General features: G+C 37.3%; 1 protein-coding gene across 1 annotated transcript in view; it reads right to left on the bottom strand.

The window, feature by feature from the left end:
- MTHFD1L (methylenetetrahydrofolate dehydrogenase (NADP+ dependent) 1 like) overlaps positions 1–19823 on the bottom strand; it is a 200983-nt gene that overhangs the window by 155275 nt on the left and 25885 nt on the right. The window contains exon 6 of the mRNA XM_044671679.1: positions 1946–2057. Within this exon, the coding sequence (XP_044527614.1) occupies positions 1946–2057 (112 nt within the window). The remainder of the gene's footprint in view (positions 1–1945; positions 2058–19823) is intronic.

The raw sequence follows: 19823 nt of genomic DNA, 5'->3' as shown, positions 1-19823 counted from the left end.
AGATGGGATTTTTTCCCTGAGATTAATTATTCAATAAAATACTTCTATAGAATTATTTAATCATAAGTCACAATTCTCTCTTTCTCTCTCTCTCTCTCTCTCTCTCTCTCTCTCTCTCTCTCTCTCTCTCTCTCTGTCTCTCTGTCTCTCTGTCTCTCTCTCATGCTTCTCTGTCTCTCTGTCTCCCCACAACCCCTTCCCTTTTAAAAACCTTTACCTTCTATCTTAGTATCAGTTCTAAGATAAAAGAGCAGCAAGAGCTAGGCAATATGGGATAAGTGACTTGCTCAGGGTCACATTGTTAGGAAGTATCTGAGGCCACACTTGAACCCAAGTCTTCCCAACTCCAGGCCTGGAGCTCTATGCACTGTGTTACCTAACTGCCCCAATGCTCTTCTCTTTAATAAGACTTGAAAAAGTCTTTCCAATTGCTTTGAGTGGTGTCAGTGGGAAATAATACTATTTTCATTCAGTATCTCACTGAATATATTTTATACAATTTGAAATATTACTAAAGTTAAAATTTTACACATTTAGGCCTGGGATTATATTACCATTATGATGGATCAGGACACTAATTCATTACTGTTAGATTTTTTTTTGTTAATTAGCCTCCAATTTCATTTTAAAGAAATTAAATGCAAAAACTTGTGAGGATATTGTTGAGCCTGAGGCACTAGATGAGAAAAGTGAAAATTGCAGTCACAATATTTTTTTGAATTTGTGTTTAACAGAAGTCCACACCCATTTTTTAAAAAGCCAAAAGAAAATTCAATGCGGTCACCAATTTGGATCTAAGTGAACTTAAAATGAACTTTTAATGATCAAAATCTATTAAGAAGACTGTATAAAATATCAAAACATCCCTTGATTATTTGTTCAAGGGAATTATTCAGATAAAAATCTAATCTTTCAGAGACACCATTAAAAATTAAGTTCTTCCTACAAAGGAAAAATAGCACCAATCAATTACTAAATTGCATATGCTATTTTCATAAATTTATAGGGACTTGAAGGGCTTAATAGATTTTTTAAACCTTCATCTTCTGTCTTAGTATGGATTCTAAGATAGAAGAGTGGCAAGAGCTAGACAATTGGGATTAAGGAACTTGCCCAGGGTCACACAGCTAGGAAGTATCTGAAGTGTAAACATTTTACCCTTTACAGAAGCCACATTTGAACCCAATTCCTCCCAACTCAAGCCAGGTCCTCTTAACTCAAAACAAATTTTTTTTAATGGAAAGCTTTCATAAACTTTCTTAATTTCATTGGGATTCTGAAAATTTCTGCAGAGGTAAAAATATCTCTCAGGTCTAACAATGCAGAAAACCAATAATTATGGACTAGTAATAAATGAGAGGCAGAATTGGAACAGTGAATAGGGAACTGGTCTCTGATGACAAAAAGGCCTGGCTTCAAGTTCTACCTTTAACATACAGTGGCTGTATGATCTCAGAAAAGTCATTCATTTTTCAGTGTTCCCAGCCATTCTCTAAGAATATTTACTGCAGAATTTCCTTCTATAATCTCAATGGTAGCATTTAACATTTACTTCATTTGTGATCCTATGTTTGCTTTGATTCTTCTACTCTTCTTGGATCAATAAGAAGTTTCTTTCCTTCTGTTCTCTCTTTCTCTCTCTCTCATGCTCTCTCTCTCTCTCTCTCTCTCTCACACACACACACACACACACACATACAAGAAGAAACATTCTTTCAAGTTCTTAATTACTTTGATTAGTAGATATTGGAAGGTGATACGGGAGAAATCTGATGAAACTGGCACTTTGGGATTCTACCTTAGAAAACCAAAATGTGGATACTGCTGTGATATCAGTGAAATGGATAGGATTTTGTTTTGGAACATATGCTTTCAGAATAAATAAGGAAAGTATTTCTCATATCTTTCCTTAGCAAAGACTCTAAGAAAAGGTGTTGAAGCTTACCTGACAGAAAGTCGGAGGAACAATTGAGAATGGTAGTTCCTGGTTGTATCCAACTAAGTGGAATTTCATTTGGCTTAGGAGAGCCCATCACCACAATTTCAGCCTCATTAAGCTAAAAAAGAAATAAGCAAAATGGAATTTAATAAATGCTTTAAAAATATTTAATACTCCTGTAAGTATTACTTACATAGTTCTTCCTACTTGATTGTATGCTCCAGCAAAACAAGGATGATGCCTGAATAAAATTTTCTAACTCCCTTAGGACAATGTTTTGCAGAAACATTTATTGAATCAAAATGAATGGAATAGATAGAAGCCCATTGCAATACAAAGAGGATACACTAATATGGAAGAGAGAGGGGGTAGAACATAAGACCTGGAAGAAAACCCTCCATTTTAGGATATGTTTTCCCATAACATTTCTTTGATTTCTCATTTCAAAAAGGGGAGACCCCAGAGGAAGGTGTTATCTCTGGTTTGCTATAAACAGGCTGCCAAGATTACTATCTCTTTGGTAACCTCTTCACTCTTGTATACTGCAAATTATTTGTGCCATGGAATCCAAACGAAGATTTATTTGTAATTATTATGGAATCCTCACCTTGTATCTGAGCAACACTATTATGAGGACTCTCTAAGAGCCCAAGGAAGACTCTTATTTACAGTGGGAACCTGGCTGGTTGCTTGCCAAGCTCCCCATCTGAACAAGGTAACAAAATAATCCTTATCACAAAATGCAATCATCCTATCTACTATTGAGTTATCTTCCACAAACTTAGCAATGATTTGTACCCAGGCATTAGGCCTTAGAGGTGGTTCTGCTCTGATCTCAGAATTAATGGAGCACAGTCATTCCAATTCATGGGCTGGAGAAGATGATTAAGTTTGAACATTGTAAGAGACCTCAGAGATCTGATGGTAGACTTCTGAATTCCTCATGCCTTTCATCCTCATTTCCACCCACTTTTCATGCCCTGCTTGTCTTTGCTTTCAACTCCCTTTAAAAAATAGAGACAGAAAGAGTCGAGGAAAGAAAGAAGTTATAGGAGAAAGGTAGGGCACTTTGTTTCTTTAGTAATATAGAAAATATGTTCATTGATCTCTCTTTGTTCTTTGGGTTGTGGAAGATAGTATTTCAGGATTTAAGGGAGTATCATTAAGACCCCAATTCAGGGTTTTCTATTGTTCTAGGGTTTGCACAGATAAAAGGGAAAACAAATAGTAAATGTCTTTTGGTGTCCTTAAGACGGGGAAAAAATTAGAGGGTTGGCATTTCATATACCAATGACAATAGTTGCAAAGGAGCTTTTCCATAAATTATAATTATACTTCAGTATCTAAACATAAAAAAAGTTCTCCAAAATATCGTTATGTAAAATATCAATGGAGCATAATATTCTGGGACATATATTTAAGGAAATAGTATGGACCAAGAAAAAGAAGTGATGAATTCTTAGCCTGGAACTCATGGATGCCCTTAGGGTCTAAGGATAAATATCAGGGGATTTATGACTTTGGTTGGGGGATGAGCCAGAACCCAGGAATATCTTGAGTTCAAATCTGTACTCAGACACTTGCTGGCCATGCGAACCCTGGACAAATCACTTAACTTCTGTTTGCCTCAATTTCCTCAAATATAAAATGGGGACAATAATAGCACCTTTGTCTGAGGGTGGTTGTAAGGATCTTTATTTCAATATAATTGGCTTTCTTTATAATTTTACTGTTGGGGGCCACTCAGAGAAATAGGGTCTTTTATAGGTACTTTTTATCTGGACCCCATCAAGATCAATGTAGTTTGGCAAAGCCCTACACTGGTTTTTGTGACCTGAAAATCAGGCCACAGAACGGATGGCCTATCCAAAAATTCTGACCCCTCTTTGTGGCTTCTTTTATTATTGAAAACATATTAATTTAATTTTCTAGGTTAGACTCAAGTTTTATAGAAAGCCTCTAAGTACTCTATAGTAAACCAGCAGTTAATGAGTTAACAGTCTTTTTTTGCTCAGCAGAGATCAGCTACAGCTGTGGGTATATCTCTCTTACTGTTCCAGACTCCCCAAGGACATGGAGTAGCAGGCTCTGGCAAATTCCATTCTCACTTAGGTACTTTAGGTACAAAGACAAAAATACACCCTAATCTTAAAGGCCTATTCTTTAACATACCTTTTGAAATATGGAAGCTTTTTACTAAAATAACTCTCAGATAAAGTGAGACTCATTTTTAACCTTGGACCTTGTCTCATCTGGGCATAATCTTCATGAGAGAAATTTTTTGTAAGCTATATGCCAATCATGATGTAATTCTTTAACCTCAGGTGTCTATGCAGCTTTGAACTCAATAGTGCTTTGTAAGAAACTGCTCTTTGAAAAGGTATATAATAAAAAAAACTAAGAGACTTTTTGGAGCAGTCATGAGCTAACCATTAGCCTGGCTGTACTCAATCATTCTATTTCATCCTTATCAATCTGATGCCATCCAAATGCCATTCAAATCCCTGTTAATATAGAGCTGGACCTCTATGTTCTATGTATTTTATTTTATATATTTAAAACATAATTCTAAGGAGGAAAATAAAAGAAGTGATGAAATAAATTATGGCCAGATCTTGGGTCTGGCAGCATTTACTATGATTTTGTTATTCTATCTTTCTCCCCCTCCCTCCAGCTCCCAGATAATTAGAATAATAATATCTTCTAGGGTTTTTTGTGTGACTACTCTCTTCTGATTTTCCTCCTACCTATCTGAACTCTCTGTCTTGGTTTCCTCTGAAAGACCTTCAGATCATGTCTGCTAACCATGGGTGTGTCCCACAGGAATCTGTCCTAGATCTTCTCTCATTCCCTTAAATTGTGGATTAGAGGTCCACAAACTCTGGCCAAATCTAGCCAGACTCTTTTTGTACAGCTCTTGAGTCATACAAAAATGATTTTTATATTTTAAAATACAACAAAACTTTATTTAAAAATGTAAAAACCATTTTTAGTTCACAGGCATAAAGAGAGCTATACTTGCTCACCCTTGCTCTAGATTATTTCATTTGGTGATCTCATCAACTCCCATGAATTTGTCATCTCTATGCTCTCCTGACCTCTAGCCTTACATCGCCAATTCTCTACTGAACACCTTATGTTCCACCAACATCTTCAATTCAACATGTCCTGAACAGAACTCATTCTTTTTCCACAAAAAAACTTTTCCCCCCTTCCTTCAAAACTAAAAAAAAAAAAAATGTCAAGGGTTCTTCCATTCTCCCAGTCCTCTAGCATTGTAACCCAAATACCATCCTCAGCCTCTCTATCTTTTATCTCCCCCATTCCCCATCCAGTCTATTGCTCAGACACATCTATCTCATCTTTGCAATATTGCTTAGTTATGCCCCTGACTCTTTTCTGATACTGCCACCACTCTGGCATGCTCATCTCCTCACCCTGGACCACTGCAAAAGCATGCTGGTGGTGCAGTCTGCTTCAAATGACTTTCTACTCGGCTCTCAAAGTGAGATTCCTAAAGGATAGATCTTATTCTATGAGTCTCCCTGGTCAATTAAAGTCCAATGGCTTCCTACTGCTCCCTGTATCAAATATAAAATCCTGTTTAGTATTCAAAGTCCTTCCAAACTTCTCCCTCACCCCGCACCTTTCAGTCTTCTTACACACCTTAAATCTTTATCTTCCCTTATACTCTGTAATCCAGTGATAATGGCCTCCTTGCTGTTTCCCAAATAAGATGTACCATCTCTTGGCTCAGGGAATTTTCTCTGGCTGTACCCCATGCTTAGAATGCTCTTCCTCCTCACCACTACCTCCTGGCTTCCTTGGTTTCCTTCAAGTCTCAGCTAAAATTCCAGAGAGCCTTTCTTGACTCTCCTTAAATCTGATGCCTTCCTTCTGTGGATAATTTCCAATTTATTCAATTATGTAGCTTGTTTGTACATTGCTGTCTGGCATGTTTTCTCTCCCTTGAGAGCAGGGACTGCCTTTCACTTTTTGTCTCCAGTACTTTGCAGAGTGACAGATACATAGTAGCAGCTTAATGTTTATTGACTGCCAAAAATATGGAAATGATGAAAAATGATTACTTTATTATCTATAGAAGGAAACTGAAAACATAGAACCCAATATAAATAAATATAAAAGCAGGGATTAAAAAATAATAACCCATGATTCCTCTGTTAGAAAACAGATCGGCTGTGATTCAATCTGAAGTGTCTACGTAGAGCCAACTAATCCCACCTCTAAAAATCAGCATCCTGAGGGAACTTCATCAGTTTGATGGCATGCAAAGGGGAAATACAAAAACAGAATATGTTTTAACATTGCTACAAGAAAGCAGCCTGATTAATCACACTATAAAAGGGCAAAAAAAACAACTAACACTTACCTAAACAACCACTCTTGTTTCTATAACTACGGGACCACAACACAGCTAAGCTGAACAAAGACATGTAACAGCATTTTCTGCAGCCCAATATTAACGGCAGTTGGGTCAGTTCAAGTAGCACATGCTATCTGCTGGCTTTATCTAAAAAACAGCTGGACATTTCAGTGATGTCACAAATGAGAAAAAATTTTCCAGTGGGTGGAGGGCTTTAAAACATCTGCACAAAATAATATCTCTTTCCTATATATACACACCACTGTCAGAAGCTGAGCCACAGCAAAGGGCAAGCTTTCAGAAAAGTGTTTAAAAAATAATCAGCTCTCCAGGAATCCAATGGTCTTACAAGAGCAGCAAAAATGTGGCCCCTTAAATCTGTATACAAGTCAAGATAATATCACTGAAACTTAAATATTCATGGTAGGGAAATGGAGATTTGGCTAAGGGTTTCCTCAGGTCCCACAAGAGCACTTTTTACTATGCATTGTATCTCTGCTGCAACCAGTACTTTTTATTACTTATAAATCACTTAAACATCAGCCTTACCTCCTCAAACTCATAAACTTTCATACTCCTAAATCTACAATGTTAATATACAACCAGAGGACAGCTAATCCTACAGTGTAAGAGAGTAAAATATCTTCCCGTAGCAATAACTGTAAGGCACAAATTATAGTATGTTGGGGGCAAGAGCAGGGAGGGAAGGAGCCAGGGGGGAAGGCAGAAAATTGGACACTCAAATGAGCAAGCAATCCACTACAAGACAAGAAAAGATTCCACTGGGCTAGGATCCTAGATATATAACCAACCTCATTGTCTGTTTCTTTTCCCCATTCCCTAACTCAGGAGACCTGAGCCAAGAAATGACTTAAAACTGTTTCTTAACTGAATACTTATTTCTCCATTGAGATTTAAGACTTCGAATGAACCACCCATTCCCAAGACAAAACATATTAAAATGATATCAAGACTACAGATAATACTTGATGTTATGGAATTACCAGACACTATGGTTAATCCAAAATCTATTCTCTAAATGCTAGATGATGAAACTTTTGCCAATCTTACCATTATTATTGCCCATAATATCACCTTAACATGGTATTAGCAAAGCAGATTTTGAAAATATAAGATAAAAATTAGGCATGTGTTGTCATTTGATATATTCTTTGGATTTTTATTCCTTTTTGGTTTTTATTCCTTTTTCTTATTAGAGCTAAGAGAGAGGATGTGGGAAAAATATACAGAAATTACCATGATAGAAATAACAAAAGGCACCAATAAAATCTATTTTTTAAAAATAACATGAAAACATGGACAATCATACATATATATGTACATATGCATGTATATAAAAATAGATATAACATTTTTTTCTTAATTCTTTGAGCATCAAAGACCAAAAAGATCCTTATCCAAAAAAGATCATAAAGGACTTGGGACTGAACTCCCACTGTGGAAGCCTCTCTCTAGCAATGCTGAGAGAGACTACTCTTTCTGAACTGAGAATCTTAAGGAATTGCCTAGGACACAGGAGAGGTTAAATGACTTTTGACTATATAGTCTGTATGTGGGAAGTGGGACTTAAAACCTTATCTCCTGACTTCAAGGCTTTTCATCTATAAACTACGCTATGCTGGTGTGTGTCTGTGTGTGTGTAAACTGTAAATAGAGGGAATTTAACCATTCCTGCTTACAAGAATTCCTTTTCTTCTCCCATTCCTTGAACCTGTACAAAAGGTTTACTTTCACCTAGATTTTATATCAATACTTCCATGGATCCATGAGTCCATCAGTGTGGACATTCCTGTTATCATTATAAATCAGCAACCCATCCACTCCTGCCCATCCAGTGTGATTCCTATTTTGGACATATACATTATCAGTGGAGTCTTTTACATCTCTTTTGAGTGCAAGTCAGCCTTGGTACCATGCCACAGCTAACTTATACATCTATAATGTTGAATCTTCTGAAAATGGAGTTTTCCATAATTCTTACTAAGAGAATAGTGATGTTCAATTCAGTTTCATTTAACAAGCATTTTTCAAATATGTACTATGTCACAGGCAGTAAACTGGGTGCTAGTCTCTTTCAGGACTTAAATGGAATATTTTTCTTTTGACATTTAAAGTTTTTCATAATCTTGGTCCCAATTTACCTGTTAAGCATTATTAAACGTCACTATAATCTAAGCAAATTGTTCCTCATACATAGCATCCCATTTCCCATCTATCTCCATGTCTTTGCCCAGGTTCTCCCTCATCCCTGAATTCACTCCTTCTTTGTTTCTTCCTCTTAGAATCCCTAGTTTTCTTCAAGTCTCAGCTAAAGTGCCACCTTTACAAGAAACCTTTCCTGATCCTTATAGCTACTCACAGTCTAACTCCCCAAATTATATCATATATGGTTTTTGTCTGCCAGACTATATGCTTCTCTGGGCAGGAATCATTCTGGGGACAGGAACAGTACCAGCAAGTGCATAGTGCTGCTTAATAAAAGCTTGTTGATAGGAAGAAAAGCCTAAAAACCATGATCTTACACTGAAGTTCCATTATGTTTCCATACAAGTTTGTGTTCTAAATTGCTGCCTTGGCACCAAGTCTCTAAACCTGAAAAAGATATCAAATGTTTCTTGAGAGAGGTTCTAGGGGTTCTTTCAGCTTCATTTTTGGTGACTGTCTTACATTGATTAAATTTCTCTATGAAATGGCAGTAAGTCACTGTCTTTACCTTTATCCATCTCAAATTTCTAAATGAAAAACTCATTCATTTAAACAAGTTGAGTTGGAACTATCCTAATGACATGTAGTACACTCTTATCTTTGTTCTTTTCTGATATTGAAATGGCTCCTATGTTATAACTACTCATTTACTGTCTGTTAAAATGTAAATTTCATTTTTTTGTGGCAGTATTTGGTGTTATCTATCTCTAGTGATTTCCATTTCCAATTTTCTTTCTGAGGAAAGCATTTATGATATAGAGGTGCAAAAATTACAAGTAATTAATAAGCCTTTGAATTCTTTCATTTCTTAATCTTAAACCCAATTTTCCAATTTTTTTTCACTTTCTCAATGTGTCTATTTTTGCCCTGAAGTTATTACATATTAAGCTATTTAATTTGAATGACCTTTTAAGCCTTTTGTATAATGTTTTTATGAATTAATTTCATCCTTTGTAAAAGATGATGGAAAAAAGTCCCAAGTATCTTCAGGATAGTCCCCTCCCCCATGGCTCTTCATCAATAATGCAAAGGCAAGATGACCAAGTGCTCTGTAAAATGATGTTTCTTCTTATTGCCCTTCAGTGCAAAATGAAATCATCTCTACCAATTTCTTTACTTTCTTCTTTGAGAAGATCCTGAAAACCAGCTTTCTATTTAACTACTTCTTTAGAGCTGATGCCTATATCCCAAGCTCACAATATCTCCCAAATACTGCCCAAAGTGGATTCTTACTACCCCTGACACTTCTCCTTAACACCTCAGGCCAGTGCTATTGGCAAAGAAGAGAAAATGATGTACCAGAGGTAGGTTCTGGGTCCCTCCTGCCTGAATTCTGAATTGGAATTTACATTTTTTTTCCAGTGAGAACATTGTAGAATTTAGGTTCTATAGCACTATCATTACAGTATTATAGTTCAGCTATATCATGGGATTATGTAGTCTTTTGTGAGTTAGTCTGGGAAACCAATCATCAATTATTAAGTTTATTTTTCTGGGAAAATGGCTTTGGAGTTCTAAGCAACTGATTTACAAGGGAGCTTTTGGAATACAATCTATATAAGATAGAAACTGCCTAAAATTAAGTTTAGACCAGAATCTTGTTACATATACCACAGTAAGGCTAAAACAGATATACAACCTGAGAATTAAAGGTTATATCATAAAAACTTAGGAAAGACACATACCTTATATAAGTTTTTTTAGGTGAGGCTACTGAGGAAGTTCCTAACCAACCATGGGATGGACACAATAAAAAAAAAGAAAAAATAGATCATTTTTTTAAACCCTTACCTTCCACCTTAGAAACAATACCATGTATTGATTCTAAGGCAGAAGTGTGGTCAGGGCAGTGGGGGTTGTGCCGTTCTCAGCGTCACACAGCTAGGTAAAATAGATCATTTTAATGATATGAAGTTGAAAAGCTACTAGAATAAGAAAGGAAATCATTGAGAAGAAAAAAATTATTTCAAATATCTTTAGTCTGATAAGTAAGATAAAGAATTAAACCAAACAAGGCAAGTGCTATTCTCCTATTAATAAGGAGTTCAAAGAACATGAACAAACAATTCTCAAAAGAACTTCAAACTGTTAACAACCATGTGAAAGACTGTTCTAAACCACAAAATGCAAACCACAACTTGGAGTTTTCATTTCACAACCAACTAGTTAACTGCCAAAGATGACATAAGACGGGAGTTGTTAATGTTGGAGAGAATGTGGAAACCCTCAAACACTAATACAATGTAGAAGGAGCTGGGAATGAGTTTCATCATTGGCAACAATTGAAATTATGCTAAAGATTGTTAAGATGTTTATGCTGTTTGTCACAGAGTTCCCACTGGTACATGCTCGTCGTCTTCTGTTTTGAAGAAGGCTATGGGGCGATGCTCTGACATGCATGTGAACTGGATTAAAGTGAGGCAAGGCTGCAAAGTGGTCAGCCTCACTCTCTCTCTTAAGGAGTCATCCAAGTCTAGTGACAAGAGAAAGCAATGGCCCAGGATGCACTGGCTGGCTGTGGCATCTCTGATGTCTGATCAAGCTCTAGGTACCACACAGCGCCTGCTTCAGCTACCTCCCTGGCTGTTGGAACAAACTGTTTTTATCTGGTCATTCCACTTGGGGAAATCTTCACATGGTTGGTGCAGGACGTCCCCCAAATAGCTGATGCTTTGAGAAGGAAATGGCAAACCACTCTAGGATCATTGCCAAGAAAAGCCCAAATGGGGTCCTAAAGAGCTTGATTCAAAAATAACTGAAAGATAACCTCAATAGCAGGACTAATTCACAGCTCCATCAATAGTGCATTACTGTCTCATTGGTAAACATACCCAAAGACTGACAGGAAGGTCCATAGATATCAATATTTTTGTTAAATATATTATGGTACATGAATGTTACAGGATAGGACTGAAACCTAACATGAATCCAGAGAAACATGAGAAGATTTATATGAATTTATATTAAGGGAAGTAAGCAAAACTAGGAAAATTATATACATAAGGATTATCAGAAAAAAGATAAATAAAAATTAACATGATAGTTATGTTGTTAAAATAATCAAGCTTGACCCTGACGAAGAGATCAGAAAAATGAAAAATGTACTACCTACCCCTTAGTGCAGAGGTAGGGGCATATGGGAGCAGAACATTGCATATACTGTTAGACACTGTTGATATGTTTGTTAGTTTTGCCTATTTTTTTCTTTTATTCTTTGTAGGGGAGTATATATTAAATGAAAGTGATATAGAAGCAAAATTTAGTAATTCTTTTTTTCAAAAACTGACTATATTAACAATTTATGTTGATGTTAATTCCATTTTAGACTATAATCTTTTATAGGGTGGAGATCTTGTACATATATTTTCTATAGAGCATTCTACTATCAAATTATTACTTCCTGGAAATGAATCAATGTAACAATTAATTACAGAAAGAAATAAGAATGTCAAACCACTTTCAATAAGGCATTCTACAAGTACACAGATTTTGGCAAGATAAGTGAACTTTTCACTAAAGGTATTTCTCCACTTCACAAACACTCAGTCAATGATTCAGTGATCTCACTGCAAGAGTATTTTTCCTGCCTTTCAGAAACTGGGTGTATTTGTTATCCCTTTTCTCAGCTGTGATCAGAAGAGATGATTATCTTTTAAAATGAAAAGCATATCTTTTTTTTTTAAAACCCTTACCTTACGTGTTGAAGTCAATACTGTGTATTGGCTCCAAGGTAGAAGAGTGGTAAGGGTAGGCAATGGGGGTCAAGTGACTTGCCCAGGATCACACAGCTGGGAAGTGTCTGAGGTCAAATTTGAACCTAGGACCTCCTGTCTCTAGGCCTGACTCTCAATCCACTGAGCTACCCAGCTGCCCCCTGAAAAGCATATTTTAATGTTATGTCATAAATTAGATTGACTACAAGCCAAATGGATTCAGGAGAAATCATGATTACAATATAAGTCTACCAAACTTTTCCCCCAAAGAGTTGTAAGTGACCTTCCTTTAACTAAATACTCCCCAGCTCACCTCTTACTTCATCATTCAGCTTATTTACTCTTCAATAAGAGAGCATATCAATATATTCATCTGAGTCCAAATTGAATACACAGAGCCTTTGAATGAAAATGGAGTTAATACCTATGAATGAGAGTGGACAGAATGTACCGTAATTAGGACATAAAATTCAAGGAAAATGTAACTAGAAATATTGTGGCAGCAACATGACATTGCTATTTATTTAAAATAATTTGCCTCTATGGAAAAAAAGTAAATTACAAAATGGGAGAGGATGGGGCTGTTTTAATATAGCTTAATGGATCAGAAACAAAAAAAGGACCAAAGAAACAAAATCTGATAATTCTGAAGTTATGATTCCCAGAGCAAAAGAAGCCAACACACATTACATGGAGACACTAGAGGGCTGGTGATTTATGTTTATGCTGTTAACCGCATACTTTAATATATACAGCATTAGTTAATATGTCAAGTTAATGTGGATTAATGTTGCTGTGGAAACTTTGGCCTTCTATCTCCTGACATTTGGGCTTTTTGATTGTGAACCTCCCATTACATTAATAGGCTTCTGCATGCCATTTCCTTTGAGATTTTAAAAGCATTCTCTTTGTTAAAAAAAAAAAAAAGGATAATAAAGAAATCCACAGCAGCCCATGAGATGTAAAGATTAGAGGAAGAAAATAGAGTTGGTACTTCATATATGATGGTGATCCAAATGACATATTGTGATGTTGATTCATGACCCCTATGGATGGGGGGGTGGGGGGGTTCTGTAGGTAATAATGAATTATCTAGTGGGTAGGTGGATATCTATTAGTATGTACTGTTGGGGCTGCTATGTGGTGGAACCAGGCCTGGAGATAGGCCATCTTGGGATCAACTCTGGGCAAGTCCCTTAACCCTGACTGCTTAGCCCTTATTGCTCTTTGGCCTTAGAATCAGTTTTAGGGACAGAAGGTAAAAGTTAAAAAAAAAAAAAAAGTGGATTTCCACCTCATTTTAAGTGTGGATTTAAGTGAAGCAAAGCTAAGAAATGGGAGAAAAGGCAAGAACCTAGTGACATACCATGAGATACAGATGTGTTTGGAGCAAAAACTGAAAGCCAGGATAAGTACCTATGGACCCTAAAAGAATATGTCTTAGGATCACAGAATCATAGATTTAGATCAGTGGTTCCCAAACTTTTTTCGCCTACTGCCCCCTTTTCAGAAAAAATATTATTTAGCCCCCCAGAAATTAATTTTTTAAAAAATTTTAATAGCAATTAATAGGAAAGATATATGCACCTGTGGCCATCACCTCCTCCCTGGATTGCTGCAGCACCCACCAGGGGGCGGTGGTGCCCACTTTGGGAATTACTGATTTAGATCTAGAGGTTTGCCATTGAGATCAGAGTTAACAAGAGAATCAAAGGCCATCAGGGAGCCTTCCACTGGGAACAAACATGAGAGAAAACCAGGTTTGACTCCTCTACGCCTTTGACAGTGACCATCCCCTTCTCCTTCATATCACGCTCTCGTTTCCAGGACACTACTCTTCTCTGCCTCTCCTCCTGTTTGGCCACTCCGGTCTCCTTTGCTAGATCTTCACCCAGGCTCTCTCCTGCACCTTCTTTCTTTTTCTCTAGATGTCATTTAGCATGGTGACTTCTTCAGTTGCCATGGATTCAATGATCTCAGATGATTCTCAGATCTATTTCCCCTGCCCTAACTTCTAGGCCTCTTGGACCTACAGACTCACATCTTTAACTAGATATCCTGTAGATATCTTGAACCCAACACATCCAGAATGAATTCACTATCTCCCCTCCCGTCCTTGACCATTCCAAACTTCCCTCTTCGCCTTTAGAGTACTTGCAGCCTACATGTCCTCCTCACTCATCATTCTCTGTCCTCCACATCCATTCTGAGGGGCAAAGGCAAGAAGGCAGCTTAGTAATAGCAAAAGCCCAAACCCACACTGACAGTCCTTCCAAACCAAATTCGTGCTTCAGAACGACAGGAATAAAAATCTAATGGCAAAACAGAGTCAGGGGGCCCTGCATACTTACTCTGCTGCCAAAGCCTGACAGTTTTACCTTCATAACATTTCTTGCACATACTCCCTTCTCTCCTCTGACGTGGCAACGACGATGGTGAAGGATTGTATCACAACACACTAGACTCTTAGAATCATCTGCCCGTTGGTTCCTTTGCTTTCAATCTCTTCCCTGATCCAGTCCATCCTCTAATCAGAAGCCAAAGTGATCTTCCTAAGTATGAGTCTCACAGGTCTGACCAATGAATATCCTACTTGATAAACTTCAGGCTCCCTGTCACCTCCAGGATCCAAAATAAAATCCTGTTTTGCATTCAAAGCCCTTCATAACCTGCCTCCTGTACCCCCATCTTTCTAGTCTTCTTATACCATACCATTTACCATTCCTTTACATACTCTACTATTTAGTGACAAGGTCTACCTGCCATTTTTCGCACAAAACACATAAAACAAGGTTTTGCATAAAACACATAAGATATATAAAAAAAGAAATTTCAGTCCCTATGAATGAAAATAAAAACATTGATTTAACTTTAAGTCAGCTTGAATTAGCGATTTACTGGGGCTGGTTTTAGATAACTCAGTACTAAATAAAGGATTTAAGTGTGTATGAAGGGAACATCCTCCCCAGCCCCCAATCACATACTGGGGTCATCCTACCTGTACCCCTGCGCTGCATGCACTGCCTCAAGTGAGAATGCTCTAGCGTGAGCCACAAGACAGTGAGTTAGGCACATGAAAAAGGATCAGGTTAAGATGGGGGGGGGAGAAGAAGAAATAAAAGAGGGGGTTCTAGGAAGTACATGCTATTTGTGGTGAGATTAGAATAGACATAAATAGCTCTATATCTATCTGTCCTTTTTTATTCAAGTAAATATTAATAAACCCCATGGAAACTAAGAACCAGAGTGTTAATTTAGTTTAGTTTTCACATGTGGAAGAGGGTTAGATTATCTTAAATGACCTCTGATTAAATAATATGCCCCATACACAGCTGTAAATTTGCAAAAATGCCTGTGGCCATGTGAATGGTCAAAGTCTCTGTCAGCTGAGGCTGATGGTAAGAACACACTGACTTGGGAGTCTGGAGATCTGAATGAAAATCCTGGCTCTGTCACTTACCCAGCTGTGTGACCTCAAGTGAGTAAGTTCACATCTCTAGATCTCAGGTTTCTCATCTATTAAATGAGGAGACTAGACCAGATGATCTCTAAAATTCCCTCCCAGAGATTTAATTATTAGCCCTTAGTCCTTTTCTTCATTTCCAGTAAAGTGGAAGGATAGGATCCAAGCGAAGGAAGAATAAGGTAGAGGATAGAGGCATTAAATGACCTCTTAGTGACATAAGGAAATATAAAATGGTCGATTATTAGCAGTATCATGACTACTAAATTTAAGCAACTTTCATGGTTTAGGGGAATTTAGATAATAAAAAAATATTAGCTGACATTTATAGGGCATCTTTTAGTTTACAAAATACTTTCTATCTGTTCCTTCACTTGCCCTATGAAGGTTGTAGTAGGAAGAATGCTGGACTTGGAACCAGGAGATCTGGTTCTGAATCTGGCTCAGTCACTTTGTTCGTGTGACTGGGCAAGCCACTCAACTTTTGGGAATCTCGATTTCCTCATTTGGAAAGTTGAGATAAAAACATCTGTACTGTATACATCAGAGTTGTTGCTGTAGGGAAAGTGTTTCTCAAATCTTAAGGCACTTCATAAATCTGAGTTATTACTATGTAGTAAGAGAATTTTAATATTTTAGTATTGTAGCCATTTCCTTGAGACAGCAAGTCACATCAATAGCCAGAGTTTGCAGAATTTAGCTGAGGCATTACACTTTAGTTCAGTTGATTAGCTGTTAAGTGATAGAAGAATTTCTAGCTCAGCCTTATTACCTCTATTTATCTCCAATGAGCATTTCTGGTCACTAGCTATAGTTCTAGCGTTCATAGTTAGTCTGAAAATTCCAGTATTAAATCAGTTAATGCTTACTAATCAGTTTATTCCTTTACCTGACATAGATCTTCACCTTCTGTAATTGGTTCTTTGATATGGAAATCTTTATCTTCCCTTTCTGCCCTCAGTAAAATTCCATTATAAAATTCCCTACTGCTGTTACTTAAATCTAGAAAAGGTTGGTGAAAATATTAGTTGAGAGCCACTGGTTTCTGCGTACCAAGGGATTATGCTCTGAGCAAAAAATAAACTGGTTTTTAAAATGTCTCTGTTTTGATCATTATAATTGGCAGCAGTATCTATCAACAGATCCTATCAACAAAAAAAATTTTATGTCAACCAAAAAGTAATAATAATAATAATTTAAAAAAAATAACTTACCCTAAATCATCCATCTAGTCAAGTAGCAAAGTCAAGATTTTCTGCTACTCTACAGAATCACTAATGCCTTTAATTTTTCTAACAAAGAAAACTTGCTCAAAGAGTAATGAAAAGGCCAAAAGACACAGAGCAGGGAAAGAAGAGAACTGGGGTGGGATCAGGGATTGAGAAGAGTAGCATACCATGGCCTGAGGGCTTCACAGCCTGCTTGTGTATCTACAGTCCCAGAAGCAAAAAAATTTTTTTACATCTTAAATAAAATAAAAACTTTAAAAAATTGTAAAAATCATTCTTAGTTCTCTGGGCTATAAAGTCGTAGTAGACTCCTGGTCTGGAGGAAACTATGATATCAATACATGAATACCACAATTCTCCTTTAAAAGAAGATTAGTGTTGTTTAATTTTTACACTAGAAAATTGAGTAGTAATTGTTTAATTCTTTATAGCTGTATCTCAGGTCCCTATCCTAGTGACTGGCACACAAGTGTTTAATAAATAAAGTGTTGCTTGAATGCCAACTTTTATTTAACTCTTAATAAATAGGCAATATATTAGTCTTATGAGAGATACAAAGTTTGAACCTAAAAAGAGTATCCAATATGAGCTCCCACTACCAATTTCTAGCACAGTACCCTACTCACAGCAGACATTTAATAAATATTTATTGCATGGAATCTATTTTTTGGATTAAAGCCTAGTAGCAAGAATTGTCTTTATGAAACTTGCTTCAGAACCTAGATTATGAGGGTTGAGCTAGTGCAGGAGGAAGATTAGACCCAATTACAAAGATACACAAATGTGGCCAGGTTACATGTTGGCTCCAGTCCATTTCTTCTAAGGTTAGCATTATCCTTTCCACTATATATATAAGACAAGACTCGCTCAAGACCTCACTGTAAGATAAATGACACAGTTTATACTAAGTGATATAAGCAGAAGCCATTAAGTTATTGGCTTGGTGACCTATCCATCAGGCTATAGTTTTTAATATCTTACATAACAGTTGTAAGACTTTAATAGGAAATACAGTAAAAACATGGTGTCTCCACACTTGGTTTCTATTCTCTATCTCGATGCTTCAATTTATCCAGATTTAAAATATATGTATGTACATGTTGGGTATATCCTTTCCACATGGCAGGGGGATTAGGGACACAGTGACCCTTGATCTGGAAAATTTTTTGGCCTTCCTTTCATACCAGAAAAGTCTGAATGTTTTCTTTTTCTTTTATGGTGTGTTTTATAGTACCTTACTGTAAAATTTGGGTTAAGTGTAGATATTATCTCTTCATATCTCAAGGGCAAATGATTAACTTTTTACATATTTTAACTTAAAAAAGAAATTGTGTATACTTATGGTACAAAAAGATAACATTTTGATATCATCCAATATTATATATTTTATGCATTTCTGAGTTTCTCAACTTTTTCTGCCAACCTTCATGTGCTGTCTGCAGCTTCTGCAAAACTCCTCAAAAATTCCCATTTAATTTCTTTTGCCAACCCACAATATATCAAACCTACAAGGGGGAACAGCGGGCATGTGGAAGGGATACCTGTTTGTGTATATATGTGGACATTTAACAAATGGAAATGTCTTTTAGGACCAAATCTACGGTTAACTTTAAAAGCAATTTTTTTTAAACCCTTCCCTTCCATCTTAGAATTAATACTGTGTATCAGTTCCAAAGCAGAAGAGCAGCCGGGGCTAGGCAATGGGGATGAAATGATTTGTCCGGGGTGACACAGCTAGGGAGTGTCCGAGGTCACATCTGAACCCAGGACCTCCCATCTCTGGGCCTGGAAAAGCACTCTTTGGATCAATAAAATCACCACACGGCTCACTGGAATACCTAAAGTTAATGGGAAAGGAAGGCCACATTGCTGACAGCTACAATCACTCAGAGAACTCTCCTAAGTCTCCTTTAGAACCTTTTCCCAACAACATCACAATGAGAATTTGGCCTTGAGATCCCCTCTTGTTGACTGTAGGTGAAGGCCCTGATTTATTTTTACTTCATGATGATAGATGCTCCCGGTAAAATCAGCCTTTTCGGAGGGGCTTGTGGTTTGGGAAGAACGAGAAACAAAATCCACTGAAGCAGAATAAAACAAACAGGCCTCTGTTTTCTGGCTTATTTCTTCTACACACACAGTTGGGATTTACCTGATTTGTCACAGCTGGAAAGCCTTTAAATTAGGCCCTTCCAGCTGCTCTTCAGATCCCGGCTTTAAAGTCATTCCACAGGAGAATGGGTGTGTGCCTCCTTCCATCCCCTTCCCCAGCTATCGCAGTAGGTTTGGCGCTGGGCAGCTTTACAAGTAATAAATAATAAAAATTTATTAAATAAAATTTAATTTTATTTAATAAATAAATAATGTGTGCGGGATAGTCAACAGTATCGGGATCTGGGCGGCATCCATTTCTTGGGGGGCTTCTAGTAAAGCCTCTGGGACCCCAAATGTGGTTTTGTTTTGGGGCCCACCCAGGGATTCTCATAAGAGATTACAAGGGTTCTAGAGAACAGGAAGGGATGTATGTAAGAGAGTTCTAAGACCTCCAGCATTAGGCCTGGGCTTGGGCTGGAGAACCTCCCAATCAATGCTCTTCAGCATATGGCTAAATTGACTGCATGCCTGGGCATCCCCCTCCCCCACTCTGGGAAGTATCTATTGAATACCTGCCCCTCCCCCTCTCTGAGAATTATCTATTGTATGCCTACCCCTCCCCCACTCTGAGAAGTATCTATTGAATACCTGCCCTTCCCCCACTCTGAGAAGTATCTATTGAATACCTGCCCTTCCCCCACTCTGAGAAGTATCTATTGAATACCTGCCCTTCCCCCACTCTGAGAAGTATCTATTGAATACCTGCCCTTCCCCC

Source organism: Gracilinanus agilis, chromosome 4 (assembly GCF_016433145.1).
Source record: "Gracilinanus agilis isolate LMUSP501 chromosome 4, AgileGrace, whole genome shotgun sequence".
Lineage (NCBI taxonomy): Eukaryota > Metazoa > Chordata > Mammalia > Didelphimorphia > Didelphidae > Gracilinanus > Gracilinanus agilis.
This window is presented reverse-complemented; position numbering and strand designations above follow the sequence as displayed.